Below are 20,483 nucleotides of genomic sequence, written 5' to 3' on the forward strand. Positions count from 1 at the left end.
AACTCCACTCTTAAATCAAACGGTCATGAAGCAGCTTTCCCAAGTAAATAGAAGCAGGCATCTCCTGGAGTATCCATTGTGCTACAGGAAGCCTAGGTATATAGCATAGCAGGCCTCCATATGCAATGGCTGCTCCAGTGAAATACAGCTGTAGACTCATTTGTCTCACCAGAGACTACATAGCTCTTAATGACAGCAGCCAGAAAATGGTTCAGGTGTCTGGCACATCTGGTGTATTTTTCTTCCCTTAAATAAACAAACAGGCTTTCATTTCTCTTTCCCTCTCTGAAATGGTCCCATTCTTCGTTTTTTGCGACACTATAAACACCGCTTTCACAATGCAAATTCCAAGCAGCATAGCTCTTCTCCACAAGCCTCTCCATGGAAATAGAGGATAGTTGAGCTTTCACTGTTTTCCATCCCAAGGTTCCTCCCAGTCTATGTGGGGAGCAGGGTCTTCTCCATTCAGGTGCCCCATTTATGAAACACACACCTTGAGGAGGGTGTCTATGACACTCTGGCTCAGAGTAAGGGCCTTTCTATTCTGTCTGTTCACCTTTGCCTATTCTTGTCTTCTTTCCCACGAGCTTGTCCCCTTGTACTGCACATATTGCCCAATTGCTTTGCTGCTGGTCCCTCCAGCTATGTGGCCCAATTTGGTTTGTCTTTGTTTCATCACATACAGCCTCTCACATATGTGAGAGAAGTGCTTTAAACTAGTTAAAAGGGAGGCAAAGAAAAGGGTTTCTTTTCCCCGTCTCCCCTGCTGTCCTCTCCTCTCCTTCAGTAACAGTGGTCTGCATCTTACATTGCATGACACTCCTAAATAATAAGCAGAAAGGTAGATTATGAATAGCAAATGCATCCAGCAAAGCTAACAATTATATTGAGTCACACAGGATGCTACACCAGTGTTTTTACTTTATGGCTTCAACACCTTAGCACAGGAATCTGTTCATAGAGGGAAACAGAAAGTACTGAAGCTGAGCTAGTGAACTTTAGCCAGTGGGTCTACTAGCCTCACTCAGAATACATCCAGCAGCAGCAGAACCATCCACCCCAATTATCTAGAAGGCTGCTGCCTCTCACAGAATGAGCATAGTATCAAATATATTTGTGACAGGACAGCACACAAGATTCATAGTGGAAAGGCAACCTGGTTTCCTTTGTTGAAGGGCTGAGTTCTGTATTATTCACATATTTAATGTATACATATTACATACTAAGGTGTCCAGATGTCCAAAGTCAAAAAGTAAGATGCTTGGTTTCTCCTAGCAGCTTTTCAGAATTCATGCTATATCCATGCTCAAACATCGCCAAATAATACGTCAAGAGCAGAAACTGTCAGTTTTGGAGTGTCTCTGGTGCCAAAGTGAGCATGGACTGAACAAAATGATAATGAGTAATGATGTCTTGTGATTATAAACATTCTCCATATATGGTGATCTGCAGAGATTCACAATGCTGCACATTACTGCCTTTATAATGGCTACTTTCTTTTCCTAGCTGGGAAAAGCAGAACCATATTATCAAGAAGTGTGATAATTTGGTCTAATTTAGGAAAGGCAAAATCTCTTATAGCTCTACTTTACAGCAAGCCAAGCTTACTGAAAGACAGATGCATATCCTTCTTCTGGACATGCTATATTGCACAGGACTGAAATTCCATGATGATTGCTGGTCATGTAGATCAGACTGAAACAGAAATAGGGCATTTGAGCATCACAATATTTATGTTTTTGTAATGGTAGAGGAAAGCAAATATAAGGAATCATTAAAAGCTGTGGGCAAATTACTCTATAATGAGGTCAGTTTAGTAATAAAGACAAGGCAAGTTCTTTTGCGAAAAGTTCCTTTTCTCGACAAGCTAGAGAGTGGAAATTGAAATGCTTCAACGCAAGGGACAGGTTTTTTGTAAAAAAAATGTTCCGGTTTCTCATCCAACTCTAGCCACTATGTTCTGGAGCAGTGCAAGCATTAATTAACTGCTTACATTGTTCCAATATTTGGTTTTTCTTCTTTAAGCTTTAATCTTATTTCAACTGTGAACAAAGAGCCAATTGCACATCTCCCCAAAATAAACAATTTCTGGAATTCATAAGTTGCAGTCATACTTCATGTGCTGTTAAGAACATTTCTTCTAAGGGGCAAGCCCAAAGCTACACGATTAGTTTCTCTCTAATGGAATCCATCACAACAAAGACATACACTGGAACAGAGCTTGGAGGGAGGCCATGCGGGAAAGAATGTTACTTTTCAAATTAAATACAGGATTGAAGACTTTAATAAGACCTGGTCAGTATTTTAGAGATTTGTGATCAGCCATTGTGGGACAAGTATAACAATCATATTGAGTGAGCAGTGGTGTCATGACTTCTATATCTACCAATTTCTGCACTTCTTCATTATTCCTTTTATGCATATATCTAGCACACTGATTATTTCTCCTTTGTTTGTTAAGCTTGTTTGGAATTTAATTTCTTTTCAGTTTTTGTATTTTTCCCCATATTCTTGACTTTTCACTAATAATGTTATATGTTGACCCCATTTTGCTAATGTTGTAAAGAGTGAAATATTGCACAATAGATTCATGTTCATTCCATTTTTCCCCACCAAATTGAGACAAGAATCTTTTTTTCATACAAGTCTATAACAGTCAAAATCCAGCAGGAGTTTGAAATATGACCAAATATTGGAACATCAAGAGCCTTACTAAAAACCAGAATCGTAACTAGCAACCTCACATTATCTCCCTTCACACAACAAGATGAATATTTTTGTCATCTTTTCCTTTTTGGACCATTCAAACTATAACCCCATAAATTGCCGTTCTAGTCAAGGGCTGCAGAAATGAGGAGTCATAATTCATAGTGATATGTCAGTCAACAGCAACAGGAAGTACAAAAAGGATTCTTTAACCAGCGTTCCAGGATTAGAAATGATTTTGTGAACTAGGAGTAGATAATGCTGATTAAGTCTCCTTCAATTTTTATTGTCTAGTTTTCCACACGATTTTAATTGTTGAGATGGAAACAGCAGCATCTGAAATAACTGGAAGCACAGTAAAAAATAGGAGTTCAAGACCCAGCAAATGCAGCCATTTTGGCTTGCACTAAAACAATATTGGTTTGGATAGATGCTGCATATCGAGGGTGGCTCAAAGCAGAAGGAGACTCTCTAACTCCTTATTTACATTCTCAAAAAGGCACTAAGGAGGTCCTGAACCTCCATCTTACTACTACTAATCATATTTATTAGGGTATTGCCTAAGGACCAACCAAGAATGGGGCCTGTTATGCTGAGCACTGTATAAGCAGAGCAGGAGACAGTCCATGCCCTGAAGAGTTTACAACCTAAATAGCTAAGACAGGGGGAAGGGGTAGAACACACAAGCAGAGTGAACAATGTGATGGTTGCAAATGTCATGTTTGTTCCACATTGGGTTTTTTTGTTTGTGGGATCATCTACATGGAAAGAAAAGTGAAGAGAGGGGGACAATGAAGGGAAGGAGGGGCGGAGAGGGAGACAGGGTAGGAGAAAAGAGGTTAGGAGAGGCTCTTGGTTGCCTTGCTCACATGGCAGCCTCTGCTCAATCACTCAGGACTCAGTTCTGCTTCCAGAAATGCTGATTCAGCACAAAGGCACAGTTGGGACTTCCAGGGCTGGCCCTAGACCAAATGGCACCCCAGGCGAGGAGCATCTTCAGCGCCCCTCCTCCATCCATTTGGTAAACTTTTGAAGACCTTATTTTTATTGCATTTGTAACCCATTTCACAACTTCAATCCACGATTTGCATGCGTGATTTATCCCTGCCATTTAAGATGATACATTTGTACGCTAGGATCTGTAAATCTGTATTTATTCATGCCATATATAAGCAAATAAAAAATTGTTTCCTCTAAGCTTATAGAAGCTTTTTAATTTTAAGAATAACTGAAATGTACTAACATCAAGAAATTGAATTGTGCACCAACATTGGGTGGTCTAGATTTAAATAGTGCTACAGTAAGTGACAGCCTTAGAATGTTAACCCTAGTCCTTTAGTTCAAAAAGGTCGCTTTTCTTGCCTTTGCCCTTACAAACCGAAGCACAGTGTCAGAGAGATCCAAAGACTGACCAATAGCATTTTCCAGTGATAAAGCAGCAAGCAATGGGGTCATATTGGTGTCTTGCTTGTGCTTCTAGTCCAATGCTGTTGAAGCACTGCAGCTGTGTGCTGAGCACCCACCAGCAACCCCATCAGCTCCCCTCTTTCCCTCGCCCCCAGCACCTCCCATCTGCTGGTGGGCACACTGATCAGTGCTTCCTCCTCCCTCCCCACATCTCCTGCCCACCACAATCAGCTGTTTCACAGTGTGCAAAAGGCTGCTGGGGGAAGGGGAGAGGAGTGGGGGCATGGCACGCTGGGGAGAGGGGGCGGAATGGGGCAGGATGAGGTGGGGTGGGGGCTGAGGCTTGGGAGAAGGGGTGGGGTGGGTCAGGAAGAAGTGGAGCAGGGGCGGGGCCTTGGGGGAAGGGGTGGAGCACACCCCAGCACATTGGAAAGTCAGCACCTGTGTATTGTTGCATAGATAGGAGTTTGACAGATATCTCTGGCATCCCATTAAATGTGTCTTTTATTAGTTGCTACTTACACTCTTCAAGTGTTAAAACACAAGTACACTTTCACAATTACACAGTAAAACAAGGTTCACAATACTGCAGCTGGGCTCTCACTTCACTTCATTCTTGTATCTCACTGACTGACTGGCAATGTTCCACCCCTTATATACCCGTAAGGGACTGGCTGACAACAACGTTCTAGGAGGTTAAAGGAAAATGTAATTCTCAGAAAGTCTGGAAGGTTCCACAAGAGTCTACAAAGGTCCAGAACATTCTAGGACAGGGGTGGCCAACCTGTGGCTCCGGAGCCACATGCGGCTCTTCAGAAGTTAGCATGCGGCTCCTTGTATAGGCACCAACTCCGGGGTTGGAGCTACAGGTGCAACTTTCCAGTGTGCCGGGGGTGCTCACTGCTCAATCCCTGGCCCTGCCCCCACTCCACCCCTTCCCACCCCCTCCCCTGAGCCTGCCATGCCCTCACTCCTTCCCCCTCCCCTCAGAGCCTCTTGCATGCCACGAAACAGCTGATCGGGAGGTGCGAGGAGGGAGAGAGAGGCGCTGATCGGTGGGGCCGCTGGTGGATGGGAGGCACTGGGAGCGGTAAACTAATGCGGGGCTGCTGACATATTACTGTGGCTCTTTGGCAATGTACATTGGTAAATTCTGGCTCCTTCTCAGGCTCAGGTTGGCCACCCCTGTTCTAGGAGGTTAGTGAAAGATGAATCCACATGCAGAATAACTGAAACATTTTACTTCAAACATTCTATTTTCCCTTTTGTCACCACCAACAAAAACAGTATCCCAAGCCCATCACTCCACAAGCCCGGCAACCCAGGTAGTTGCCTGGGTCACCTGCCTCTAAATCTCACCCTAGGGACTGCAGCAGAGGTTGGATAGAGAGAGGTCCTAAAAAACATATTACCAATATAGGTTGGATTTAACATTAATCTGGCAACTGGCTTGGATTAAAATAAACCACCAAACCCCATCAGGGCAATGCTTTATCCAAGGGGGAAAAAAATCCTTTCTGACCCCCAATGCAATCAGTTCGTGCACTGTAGCACATTTGGCTATACCACCCATGCAGAGCTATTATTGAGTATTATTGAGGATCATAAAAATCAATGATTGTTGATATTACCTTTTAAAAAAATATAGGTACAGCCAAAGCATTGCTCAGTTAACTGTCCACAGCAGTGAAATGCAGAGTTTAATATTACCCTGAATACAGGGGTGTTTCTTTTTTCTTGGTTGTAAACTGACAGTTCTTCAGTTTCATTGAGAAATGAATTGCTTTGTTTCATATTATAGGACACTCACTGAAATTTCTTTCAGTAAAGAAGGAGAAATATTCATCATACATTTTGGGTGTACTACATCTGTTATTCAAATTGAGCAAAATTATGAGTGGGCAGTTAGCTTTGTAAATCATATAATTATCAACTGAGTGTGTCTGTTGTGGGCTACCCTGGTTTAAAAAAAAACAAAACACCTGCAGTTCTCTATCCTAATGGTTCAAAACCCTGCAGCTTAAAATAGGGAGGGAAGGATCATGAGAATGTGGTTTAGTGGTTAGAGACGAGTCAAGATTCTATTCTTGGCTCTGCCATTACGTTGGTGTATGAGCTTTGTCAAGTAACTTAACTGCTCTGTGCCTTAGAATATGCCTTCACTTTGATTTAACTAAGGTGACGGGAACCCGGGATTTAACCTAGTTGGTGCATGAGTAGCCATTCAACAAAGCCCTGCTCAAGTTACTGTGTCTCATTGGTGCTGCGCTCCCGCATCTGTGTTATTAGGACTTCTGGGGGCCATACCCCATGGTTCTTTTTGATGCTCTGTGGTTCTTTCCCAGTGAACTGTAAGAGAACTTGTCTGTCCTTCAGGCTGTCAGTGGGAATTGTGAGAAGGCATTAGTGGTCTATGGGCCCTTGAGTGATTTTGCCTATGTCCTCACTGCAAAGAGGTTGGGTTACCAGCCCAAGTGAAAGCAGCACCTGAGATTTAGCCTATACCCCAGGACAGGCCAGCTACGCAGGGTGGAAAACACCATTAAACTCAGGTGAAGACATACTTACTCTTCCAATTAGAGCTGGGTGGAGAAAGGCAATTCCATTTCTCAGAGGATTTGGATATTTCAAAATTGGTTGTGTTCCAATTATTCATAATGAAAAAAACCCTGAAATTATCCTCAAAAAGGAATGGAGCTCCCCAACACTGGGACAGTCTGCCTGGTAAACTGCCCTGGAACTGTAGAGCCCAGGAAAGTCCTATATTTCCCAGCAGCCCCTCATGTGGACTGCCAAGGAGCAAGTCAGGTGAGCTGGCAGGAATTCAGGCATGGGTTCCAAAGGGTTCTCTCTGAAATGGTTCAACTTTGACAAATTGTCAAATTCCGAAGAAAAATGTTTAATCAGAATTTTTCTGAGCCGCTCTAATACTGATACACACTTAGTGATCTCATGGGAGTGTAGCATGAGTTAATTCATTAATATTTCTCTAGAGTTGAATTCTGTTGCTGGAAGACGCTAGGGATATATTACACTATTACTATAATGTTACACTATAGTTTTTTGAATCATTACAATAGAATATCTCAGGGTTTTTTTCCCCCAATATAAAGGAATGTTCTCAACTAGGAATAAGGCAAAAGATCATTTACTTTTGGGTGATGTGACAACATTGCTAGACTACTAAAATGTTTAGTTTTCAGAGTAGCAGCCGTGTTAGTCTGTATTCACAAAAAGAAAAGGAGTACTTGTGGCACCTTAGAGACTAACAAATTTGTTAGTTTCTAACGTGCCACAAGTACTCCTTTTCTTTTTGTAAAATGCTTAGCTCTCAGTTTCATAATGAAAATAGTCCACACAGCTGCATAAAGTGAAATGTAGGGTCATTTTCTTCAGGTCAAGTACTGGAAGGGTTTGCTGTGTTCTGAAAGCACTGGTATAGTTTCCTGCTTGGACCCTGAATTTACCAGATTTTAATCAGCAACACCTAGATACCACTGATTGGCAGTTTATAGATGCTTATTTCAATTTTAAGGCCAGAAGGGACTACTACGGTAACCTTGTCAAATCTCCTGCTTAACACAGGCCACAGCAATCCACCTAGTAATTTCTACAGTGAAGAGAATTATTCATCACTACTATGCAAATGAACATTATCAAACCCAATAACACTTAACTGAACTACAGCATATCTTTTAGAAATAATTGTGATCTCAATTTAACAATGTGAAATGGTAATGGATTTCCTACTTCCCTTGGTAAACTGTTCCAATGATTAACAGACTAAATATGCTGATAGATAAAAATCAGATCCTTGCAACATTTTGGCCTAGTCCTTTTTAAAAATAACTAGGCCAAAACTCTATGTTTGTATTATATAGCCCGGAGAAAAGCTCTATAGATAAGTACTATTCACATGCTACCTAATGCATGCATTTCCCATGTGGAAAACTGAGATGAATAGTCAGATACATGTGAATTTTCCACAGTTTTCACAAAAATTCTGAGGGAAAATACCCAAACAAACAAACAAATCCAACTTCCTTTCAAGGACAACATTTGTTCCTTTCCAACTTCATGTTTCCTAGATTTATGAGCTACTTTCTTTTTTCAACTTTTGCACTTTCATTTTTAACTTTCATTTTGTGCAACTTACTTTACATACTGTCACAGCTGAAAACATGTGGAAAAGAAAAACAATGGGTTTGACTCTTGGGATCTCTCATAAGTTCTCTTAATGAGTATATAAGATAATCATAATATGAAATTAATATCCTGTCTTGGAGTCTCAAAAATGTATGTTCTTTTCTGATAAGATAAATTCCATTGCAGAAGAACTCTTTAAAGAAAATCTCCTGTCTAGCCATTTTTAATTTTTTTTAAATGTATGTCTAGTTTAATATTTATATTGTGTGATGAAGCACATTATCACTAATCATTCATCATAACATCTATAGCCTATTTTTCCTAGTGTAGAAAAACTGAAGTATGTTCCATTGTTTAACTGTCTAGTAGAAAATTCTGTCCTTCTGAGCCCCTGAAATGTCAGAGTAACAGAAAGAGCACGAACTAACTAAAGATGTACACATATGGTATGACGTATGCAGATTGTGATATCAAAGACTAGGGCTATTAAGCGGCAGTCTAACAGCACTGCACACAGCTGCAGTGCTCCAACAGCATTGTACTAGAACCATAAGCAAGACACCAATATGACCCCATTGGTTTATAAACAATAATAAAATTGAATCAAATGTAAAGGGCACTGACCACATTAGGTTATAAACAATGGATCAGGCAGACAGGAACATGTTGACTTAAAGCAATGATTTAATTGTCTAAAAATTAAATGGAGCCCAGCTTCTTTACACAAGTTAATAACGAGAACACGTGCTCCATTATTTCCCAATCCTGATTATTACATATAGATCAAAACAAGTATGTAATTTCATATCTCAGTCTCTGGCTAATTTAGAAATTGGAAATTTAGAACTGATGCACAATGATAATTTCCAGTAGTTGTACAACTACAGCTATACTACAAACTACCTCCCAGCTGTGTGAACTGGAAGTGACATAATAAGGTTCCCCAAAGCAAAGAGTAGCAGTGAGCAGAAGCCATGGAACCAGTGGATTTTTCCATGCACGGTGCATAGTTTAACTGTCATGGATTGTGATTGCAAGTATTTAAACTTAATCTGCCACACAGCAGGATCCAATATAATTAATTGATCATGAATTTTAACATGAACTACACTAGTAGCTCGATGAATGAAAGCTGTGGTCTTAATAATCCTGAATTATAAAAGCACTTCCTCATCTCCAAATGGCTAATTGTCCATACAACACATGTGGACTAGGCACTATCATTCCCATTTTATAAACGAGGAAATGGAAGCACAAAAATTTTAAGGAACTTGCCCAAGGTCATACACCTAATCAGTGGCAGAGCTGGAATTGAAATTTAAGAGCTGTCCCTTTGCTGAATAATTTTGAGAGTACCCTGACAGTAAGCCAGATCACTGTGGTGGGAGATGGCAGAGTCCTTTTAGATTATCAAGGTCCAGTTCCCTTGAGGAGTAGGTTATAGTCCAGTGGCAGGCAATCTGCGGCCCATCAGGGTAATCTGATTGCGGGCCACGACACATTTTGCCGACGTTGACCGTCCGCAGGGACCATCCGCACAGCTCCCAGTGCTGCAGTTCACCGTTCCCCGGTCAACAGGAGCTGCAGGAAGCGGCAGCCAGCACTTCCCTGCAGCCCACCATTTCCTGCAGCTCCCATTGGCAGGGAACGGCGAACCGCAGGCACTGGGAGCTGCAGGGGGCTGTGCCTGCAGATGATCAACGTCTGCAAAATGTCTCGTGGCCCGCAATCAGATTACCCTGATGGGCCGCATGTGGCCTGCAGGCCACAGGTTGCCCACCACTGTCCCTCATTAAGAATGTGAGTCCTATTGTTTTGATTGGAATGTTTTATTCAGGATATAAGAAAAAAAATCTTTATATTTGATCCAGTTAGCATTTAATCCTGAAATGCAGTGGTGCATTATGGGTAGTAATGAGATCCTTTTGGTCTAAAATACAGAAATATCAGCTTTTTTATTAAATAAATGAGGACCACAGCCTGCAAATAAAAACAGCCACTGATCTCCAATGTATGTATCATTGCAGTCAAACAGAATTAACTGTAACCATCCATACTTGCAGGGGAAAATTAACACAAATTGCCAATTGCAAAATGAAGATTTAAAATACAAAAGGCAATAATATTTGCCAAATATTGTGCTCCATTTCTGATTTTAGTGTATTAAGAACATAAGAACGGCCATACTGGGTCAGACCAAAGGTCCATCCAGCCCAGTATCCTGTCTTCCAACAGTGGCCAATGCCAGGTGCCCCAGAGGGAGTGAACCAAACAGGTAATGATCTAGTGATCTCTCTCCTGCCATCCATCTCCACCCTCTCACAAACATAGGCTAGGGACACCATTCCTTACCCATCCTGGCTAATAGCCATTAATGGACTTAACCTCCATGAATTTATCCAGTTTCCTTTTAAACCCTGTTATAGTCCTAGCCTTCACAACCTCCTCAGGCAAGGAGTTCCACAGGTTCTCTGTGCGCTGAGTGAAGAAGAACTTCCTTTTATTTGTTTTAAACCTGCTACCCATTAATTTCATTTGGTGGCCCCTAGTTCTTATGTTATGGGAACAAGTAAGTAATTTTTCCTTATTCACTTTCTCCATACCACTCATGATTTTATATACCTCTATCATTACATATTGTTATTAGTTTTTATTACAGTCATGCGTAAAGGCTTGGGACCCCATTGTGCTTGATGCTGTGCAAACTCAGAGTAAAGAAACAGTCCTTGCTTCACAGAGTTTGCCTCTGAAACAAGATGTCAGAACAATAGGCAGGAAAAGGGGTGGGAATACAAGGGAAGCAATAATAAGAACACGCATTTGAATAAGTCAATGCCTCACAGTCCGGGGGTGGGGAGTCAAATGGATTTTTGTTAATTTTGAATTAAGATATAAACTAGGGCTAATTGAAGGGGAAAAAAAGGTTTTGATGAAACAAAAATCCAAAAACTAATTTTTGGTTTTCAGTTTTGCAGCAAAAAGTCAACATTTTCCAAAAACAATCTTTTGTTTTTGTCAAAAAGTTGTCTTCAGGAAAGAAATCTTTTTCCATCCAGCTCTCATTTAAACAACAAATAAGATAAACATCAGACAGCCCCTACTACCCCCCTACTTAAAGGTTAATTTTTTAATAGCAATGAATTTTCTAAAACCTTCCAACTACCATTTTTGTTAACAGTAGGTTGATCGCTCCTGCTTCTCTGCTATACTCTGCTCCTTGTGCTGATAGATATGTCCCACCACTTCAAAGATTAGGAGTCTAGTGAATTTCACTATACAGTTGTCAGCACACAACTAGAGGACGACAAAAACTGGAAGGGTAGAAGAGGGGAGAGAAAAGGGTGACAGCTCCAGAAATGAGATTTGGAGTGATGGAAAAGAAAAGGAGATATCTGGGATGAGAGAGAGAGAAAAAAAGATTATTTGTGACAGAGAGAAGATAATACAGATTCAAGTACAGACAATACAGAAAGTCTCAAGGAAAATGGTTTTTTGTACAAATCTCAGAGGCTTTTTCCCCCTCTTTTATCTCTCCAGATTTCTGTCCTTTTGGGATAACCAAATTTACATATTAATTGGGCTTTACTTTGAAACTATTGCTTTGCTTTCAGATGAATACATAGTTATGGCAGGTGACAATGTTACACACAGGTTTTCAAGTTCTTTTTCTTAGAGTATGAGCAGCTTTTGACTCTTGGGAAGACTTGCTGTGTTAGTTTTGAGTTAAAAGTAAGGTTTTGTGAAGAAGCACTTTTGGGAGAGAAGGAACTGTGCCAGCAATGGAGGAGCCCGTTTTCTGCTTTAGGCTCTCATTAGAGACAATTATGAAGGCAGAGATGAGTGATTCATGCTGGGCTAAGACTCCTGAAAGATGGGATTGCCTAAAGTTTAAACTTAGTACACAGTAAGATAGCAACGTTTTCTCCTCCACTGGCATGGTAAGATCTATAATACCAGCTATCACTCGCCAAGGGGTGACTTCGTGTAAGAATGAGGGTCAACAAGATATTTAACCAGACTCTTACGTTTTTCAACCCAACGGGAACCTTCAGTGAAATGACAGGAGAGAGCAGGGAAACAAAAAGCCACTCTACCATCCCACAATGATTTCTTACCTTCCCCTCAAATCTGGCCGTGCCTCCCAGCAGCACCCGGATATTCCTAGGAGGAAGCGTGAATGCTGGTGCTTCTGTTGGGACAGAGGGGCTGAGAGGTGAGTGCTCCAACGTCACAGAGGTTTTGGAAATACGAGTTGATGACACCAGTTTCACGTCTCCCATGGTTAGAGCTTTCAAAAAGAAAGAGAAACAAGAAGTAAAATGTTGACTTGTTACTGTTATTTATATAACAGTAGCAGCTAGAGGCTGCTAAGATCAGGGATTGGTTGTGCCATATGTACACATAGTATGTACAAGACAATCTCAGACCCAAAGAGCCTTCAGTCTAAAGTAATATGTATTATTCCCATCTTACAGATGGGGAACTGAGGCCCTAAGAGTTTAACTCCAACAAGAGACTGCTGAATTGGAATTAATTTGCAAACTGGATACAATTAACTTAGGCTTGAATAGAGACTGGGAGTGGATGGGTCATTACACAAAATAAAACTATTTCCCCATGTTTATTCCCCCCCTCCCACTGTTCCTCAGACGTTCTTGTCAACAGCTGGAAATGGCCCACCTTGATTATGATTACAAAAGGTTCCCCACCCCCACTCTCCTGCAGATAATAGCTCACCTTAAGCGATCACTCTGGTTACAGTGTGTATGGTAATACCCATTGTTTCATGTTATCTGTGCATACAAATCTCCCCACTGTATTTTTCACTGAATGCATCCGATGAAGTGAGTTGTAGCTCACAAAAGCTTATGCTCAAATAAATTTGTTAGTCTCTAAGGTGCCACAAGTACTCCTTTTCTTTTTGCGAATACAGACTAACAGGGCTGCTACTCTGAAACAGTAAATCAGTGAGAGTCTTGAACTTCCAGCAAATCTCCCAAGTCCCAGTCCAGTGCTTTAACTACAAGCACAGCCTTCTCAGCTGTGCTATAATTGTAAAGGTGCACTTAAAGTTGTTTTTAACAATATGACTCTTTGGTTTTACTGGTGTAGAATACACTGACAATCAATAGGCTGTAAAAGCAGAGTCAATGTTGAACAAATACATGTGACATAAAGAGAGTTCTATTTCCAATGGATTTAAGTAATAAATGTGAATACTGAAAGTCTAACTTTTCATACCATGCTTTCAAGATCTTAAGAAATATCTGCAAATCTCCTTCCAAAGAAACACACTGCAGATACACAGGGGATACTTATTTTGCCAGCATTCCAAACCCTCAATTTCCAAAAAGAAAAGTAAAGTAAAGGCTTTCTACATGCACGAGGAAAAGCAAGGAGATCAAAGCTAGAGACAGGTTTCAGAGTAGCAGCTGTGTTAGTCTGTATTCGCAAAAAGAAAAGGAGTACTTGTGGCACCTTAGAGACTAACAAATTTATTTGAGCATAAGCTTTCGTGAGCTACAGCTCACTTCATCGGATGACTCCGATGGCATCCGATGAAGTGAGCTGTAGCTCACGAAAGCTTATGCTCAAATACATTTGTTAGTCTCTAAGGTGCCACAAGTACTCCTTTTCTTTTTGCAAAGCTAGAGAGGTAACTACACCAGATTGCAATTGAAATGGCATTTTTAGAAGTCCCATTATGGATAGCTGTCCCATGAGAGACAGCTCACTGTGGAATGTCTATGCACATCACACTGACGATGTGAGAAGAGATCAGAAATATTCCCTACTCAAATGGAACAATTATCATTATTTGTATTACAGCAGCACCTAGATGTTCCAACAAATATCTGGGCCTCATTATACTGAACACTGTACACACCCACAGGAAAACACAGTCCCTGCCCCAAAACACTTATGATATAAATAGACAAGATGGACAAAGAACGGAACGGGGGAAATGACTAGGGTCACACTGCAGATCAGTGGCAGAGTCATGAATAGAACTCAGGTCTCGTAAGTCCCAGTTCAGTGCCCCATCTATTAACCCATGCTACCTCAGTTTCTGATATCATTTCTAACAGATATAAATACATAACTAGGCATAAAGGTTTAACATAAATAGGCAGGAACTGGCAAACTTAGAGCTGCATTGTTCCTGACCCTTCCACAGATGCAGAAGGCATGCCATCTCAAAAGGTGCTAGGGGGAAAAAAAAAACAGGGATTGCCCACAACCCTAGAGGAAGTGGGGAAGCGCCAAAGTTACAGCTCCATTTCTCCAATGTCAGGCATGCTATGGGGAGCAGTCTGCACCCTCTCACGTTGCATGCTCCCCCAACACATTTGGGAGCCTTCCAACGTTCCCCATGGGAAGATGCAGCACAAGCACCATGTTCAATTGCATGTTTAAATGGCCAAGAGTTATAGGGGCATCAGTGTGAAAGCTAGTCCATTTAAAACAAAAGTGTCATTGCAAGTTCTGCATCTACCTCTGCTAATTTTTGCAGTTTTAGAATCACATTTTCCTCTTTTATTTAACTTTTTCAGTGCCCTGCTGCTCTCTAACAGATCCGTAATACATGGAAAACTGACTACACTATATAGGGGAGACTGACACGGACACCATACAACATGTTATTCAATGCACAACTAAGCCAGCTGGGAAAAAAAAATATATTTCTTTCTAGACTCTTTCAGCTACCCCACCTTAAGAGTTACTCACAACGATAATAGGTAAAAATCATCCAGACAGGAGAGAGATTTGGATGATGACGGTCTCCACTTAATATGGTTTTCCTTTCTAGTGCTATACTGTACTATAAACAGTTTTCCGATAGCATGTTTTAAGATGGGGGTGGGAAAGAGGAAGCATCTACAGTATCATTTGCTAAGACTATTTGCAACCCAGTGTACACTCTCTAGGGAAAATGTGTTGAGACTCATTACCATTAGCAAGAACTGAATTTAAATCTGGCTCTAATATTAATACAGATGGGGGTCTCTAGCCATAGTTGTTTTCTCCCTACTTCCCAAACATATCCATAAAGCTCCTACTCCTTGTCCACCCGCATCCACAGATAATCCTAGACAGCTTCCTAGCATTTCAAAGCAAGGTGGGATTGACATTCATTGGGTCATGCCCTGAAACTAGTGGTGGGCGGGTGGGGGGGTGGTTATTACATGGCGGGGGTTGCTATCAGCCTCCACCCCAAACCCCGCTTTGCCTCCCACATTTATAATGGTGTTAAACAAATAAATTTTTATTTATAAGGAGGGTTGCACTCAGAGGCTTACTATGTGAAAGGGGTTACTAGTACAAAAGTTTGAGAACCACTGGTGTAGGGGGAGGGGGATGATGCTAGGGACAATCAGGATTCCAAAACTTTACAACTATTTGCTGGAAAAAGCTTCTAGAAATTTTTGTTAAGTAAATATATGCTGCAAATGCAAAATCCTAAAACAAGCCTGACAGGTTTGTTCCCTATAATGATTAATGGGGAAGCTGGGTCATTGACCAGTACCTACGTGTTGGTCAATCAACTGTCCCAGGAATTTACAAGAAATAACGTGGAGAAAATTATCTCTGCAACCTCAATTTTTAAAGATGAAATTATCAATACAAAGTGAATCATTAATTTCATGCCATATTATAGTTAAGAGTTGATATTACATGACTGTTGATTAGACAGAGCAAGGAATAAATAAGCACTGTGCATTATTTTTAACAAAACCAAACCAAAACAAAAAGAATAGGAACTCCCCCCACTCCTCACCCATGTTCACAAAAAAAAATTAACTGGCCCTTGAAGTAGATTCTCCCAGAATTCAAGGGGACTTCATATTTGTTTTGGACATATGCTAAGAATGAAGCAATCCCTCAAAATCCCCAACCTCCTTCTAAATAAAGGAATTAAGAATGGCACGTTTAAAAGCACTTAAGTGATTTGGAACACAACTTTCACTGTCTTTCAATGGGTTTTATGCTCCTAAATCATTTAAGTTTTTCTGAAAATCCCATCCTAGAGAACTCTATTTTATAGAGCACAGTTGGCATACAAGGTGCTCTACAGAAGGACAAGGTCCCTGCCCTAGAGAACTAATCATCTAAATTTGTCAAAAACAGACTAAGAGATGTGTATGATTGATACCTGCATTGTTAATTCCAGAGTTTTTATACACAGGCAGAGATGGGGGAGGCATGTAGGAGCACGGCCCCAAACTGTATTCAAGGCCTGGTGTGGGCAGCAGGATGTTCATGCTGGCCCCAGAGCGCCCTTTCTACACTGGGGCTGCAGCTGCCACGGTCACTTTGTCAGGGGAGGGGACGGGGACACAGTTTGCAGAGAAAAGGGGATGGAAGAAGGCAGCCGAGGGAGCTTTTATCGCAGTGCTCCAGAACCTGCCAGAGTCATTCTCTCACACACACACACACACACACACACACACACACACACACACACACACACACACACCAGTGATGCGCGCTGGATCTGCCAGCCACAGCCCAGTCCCCTCAGTGCATGGTGGGAGGAGAGGGCAGCTGGGACTCCATGGGCTCCCTCCCCCAGCTGAGTGCTCCTGCTCTCCCCCATCTCCAAGCACCACTTGGAGCACAGCCAGGCAAATTCCTTGGCGAATGAGGGGGCTCCAAAGGTGCATGAAACTTCCCCAGGCATGTGACCATCGGGGAAGTACAATGACCACTGTGGCCACATGAAGAAGATGCTCCCCACAAAATAACTGCCTCTCTGATTGGGGAAAGGAGGCATTAATAATGGGCCACCCTCAGTCTGGGTGCAAGTGCCTCCCTGCCCACGGTGTTGTTTCACTGGTTTTCTCCTTTTGTGAATTCTGGGTAGAGTTTCATCTAAATTTATATACATGTAGCAAACCAAAGTGAGGCTTTTTTTTTTCAGTAGCAGTTTGATCACCTCTGTGAACATTATGTTTCTTCTTGTATTAAATACTGCATTTCCTGGGCTCTGAAGTTTGGGAGGAACCAATGTGAAATGAAAGAAAGACAAATGTATAAGTGAAGCATGCACACAACCAGCTAAAGCATAGCTGGAGTTTGGGGGGGGAAAAAAAAAGAATCATATCAAAGTGACATTCCAGCAAGAGTTGCATGTAAAAGGCACTGATCAAACATTGCCTTTTCTGTTAAGTGCTTCCAGTCTTACATAGCATAGCACACCACACCACACAGCATCATGTTTTTATACAAATATGTACTCAACAATCATGGGTCACAAAAGGAGCAATCACTGTTGAGTCAGAGTTGAACATCGTAGTTCAACTTACTCCTGGTATTTCATGATATATGTGCGTGAGAAGCACCTCAGATTTTATTCTGTGTCCCATGATTATTTATATTTGTATTACAGTAGCACGGAGAGGCTCACTGAGATTGGAGCCCCAGTCTGTGGGGCTCTGTGCAAAGCCTCACCAAATCAAAGTCCTTGCTCCAAAGGACTAACAATAAATGAACAAGATAGATAAAGTACATATTATTACACCCACCTCAGAGATGTGGAATTGAGGGAGAATGATTGACACATCCAAGGTCACCCAGGAAGCTTGGGGTAGAGCTGGGAATTGAGCCCAGCTTTACTGCATCCCAGTCCATAGCATCAGCAACAAGCCTATTTTTGCCTCATGGGAAAGGCCCGCTAGGTATGCACAAAGGACAATCTTCTCACTGAGGCAAGATGGGTGAGGTAATATCTTTTATTGGATCAGCTTCTGTTGGTGAAAGACAAGCTTTTGAGCTACACAGAGCTTGTCTTCTTCATGTCTGGGGAAGGTACTTTTCCCAGACCTAAAGAAGAGCTCTGTGTAAACTCACAAGCTTGTCTCAAAACTGTTGAACTATCCTGTTTTGACATTTTCCAAATGAAAAGTTTTTTTGGTTCAAAATGATTTCTGTCTCTAAATGAAAGTTTTAGTAAAAAAATGTAAGAAAAAAAAGATGAAAAAAGGTTGAAATCTAAAGAAAGATTTTTGAAAAGATCAAAATGAAGCATTTCAATTGAACCAATCAGAATTTTTTTTTTTTCAGATTTTTGGTTTACTTTTTTGGGGGGGGGGGGAGGAGGACTGATTTGGGATAGGAAAATTGTTTCCCACCCAGCTCTAAGGCTCAGTGCTGTTGAAAATCCTACCCTTATTATTATATATAATATCTTATCAAAACAAACATTCATTTAAATATTCAATAATAGCCTAAACGTTTGGGAGCCTTCACAAGCCCACAACACACTTGGGCCATTAGGTGTCTGGCCCAGCTCCTCACACTGTTTCTATAGCACTGGAAATTACTGTTTGTCCGAATATCAAGCGAATGTGTAGAGACCTGTCTATTTCTATATTAAGACAATGCTTCTATATCTCTAAAACTAGGCGTCTTGACTCATAGTTACATGAAAGTGCTCAGTTCTGTTTAGTGGTATCTGGTAAACATGTCAAATAATTAAATTAAAACAAAAAATAAAGGGTGATTAAATAAGAAACATAAACCATATTTGTGATTTCAAGTACATTGTAATTTAAGTACCACTAATAATCGGTAAATTCAAAAGTCAGAGCTATACTTATTAAGACCTCTACTCCCCCAAATACAGAAGTTAAACTCTGCCTAGGTTTATATAGTCTATTCAGACTTATTTGTTGGAGTGCAAGCTAAATTAAAAGGATTATAAAGTGAAATATGAAAGCAAGGGTAAGTGGCTAGTGGTGGAAGAACAGACAGAAGAAATGAGTCTTGAGAGAGATTGGAATGAGGCAGCACATGCAATCACACTATTGAGGGTAAAAATTGAAAAGGCCGTAAGTCCTCGTGCTTACAAGCTACAATGCTTCAGAACTTAGCAGCTGTGGTTAGGAAGAAATATCCCTCAATCTACCAGCTAGGTTTGGTGCCTGCGTATGTTAGATGAAGGGAGTTAAACCAAAATCTCCCTCGGTTTTGGCAATTATAAAATACCAGACAGCATAGATGATTGATATGTTCTGGTGTGGCTGTGCTTATGTTCGTATATTCATATGTGAAGATACTATAAAAGAAAAGCATGCAACTTCTAACACTGCAAAATGTCAGACTTACATATAAAGAGGAATAAAAATATTTCAGCTTTAATCATGGCATAAGATTAACTACACTACAACTTCAGCCATCATTTATACCAGAATAAATCCTGGAGTAAATCCTGACATTGCAATGCACTTATTCAGAATATGCACTAATTCAAATGAGAGCAAAATATGGATCTATACCTTCAATATAAGCAATTCTTTAAAACACAGCTTCTTAACAGTTCTTAGGGATGGGGGAATCCTTAATAGATCAAGTAGGAAATGTGAAGGTGTAAGATCTGGTTATATATCCTGCAGGTTTTGACCATTATTATTCCACACTAATAAGATGAGCCACAACTGGTATCTAATGAGTGGGAGTTTAGCTTTTACATAGGATGACCAGACAGGAAGTGTGAAAAATCAGGACAGGGGGTGGGGGGTAATAGGCGCCTGTATAAGACACAGCCCACACAGCGCAGAGTTCAACCTGTGGAACTCCTTGCCTGAGGAGGTTGTGAAGGCTAGGACTATAACAGAGTTTAAAAGAGAACTGGATAAATTCATGGAGGTTAAGTCCATTAATGGCTATTAGCCAGGATGGGTAAGGAATGGTGTCCCTAGCCTCTGTTTGTGAGAGGGTGGAGATGGATGGCAGGAGAGAGATCACTAAATCATTACCTGTTAAGTTCACTCCCTCTGGGGCACCTGGCATTGGCCACTGTCGGTAGATAGGATACTGGGCTGGATGGACCTTTGGTCTGACCCAGCATTGCTGTTCTTATGTAGCCCCAAATATCGGGACTATATAAAGTATAAAATCAGAACATCTGGTCACCCTACTATTACATGAAACTGGATGATTTTCCAAGTTGTGAGTAAACAACTAAATTGAGTCTGCAGTGCTGCAAAGAAAAAACTCAAAGGCTTGTCCAAGAAAACAGATTATACTTTAGGGCCAGATTCTACCACCCTTACTCAGAGAGGAAGTCCTTACTCCATGAATAGTCAATGGGACTATAATTGGACTATGGTTGTGCTCATCCTGAGTAAATTAGCAGGATAGGGTATTCAACCCATAACACACTGAAGAGCAAGTTTTAGTCCTGCTATCTTTTGGTGAAATGGGTTTCTTGCAGAAAACTG

At 41.0% G+C, this 20,483-nt stretch overlaps 1 protein-coding gene across 4 annotated transcripts in view; it reads right to left on the bottom strand.

Moving 5' to 3' along the window:
- The window catches only part of MYLK (myosin light chain kinase), a 334,343-nt gene that overhangs the window by 223,022 nt on the left and 90,838 nt on the right, over nucleotides 1-20,483 (bottom strand). For all 4 annotated transcript variants that reach the window (XM_038421966.2, XM_043504946.1, XM_038421969.2 and 1 more), the window contains exon 2: nucleotides 12,375-12,547. In XM_038421966.2, the coding sequence (XP_038277894.1) occupies nucleotides 12,375-12,539 (165 nt within the window). In that variant the 5' untranslated portion in view covers nucleotides 12,540-12,547. The remainder of the gene's footprint in view (nucleotides 1-12,374; nucleotides 12,548-20,483) is intronic.

This window comes from Dermochelys coriacea, chromosome 11 (assembly GCF_009764565.3).
Source record: "Dermochelys coriacea isolate rDerCor1 chromosome 11, rDerCor1.pri.v4, whole genome shotgun sequence".
In the NCBI taxonomy this organism is placed as follows: Eukaryota; Metazoa; Chordata; order Testudines; family Dermochelyidae; genus Dermochelys; species Dermochelys coriacea.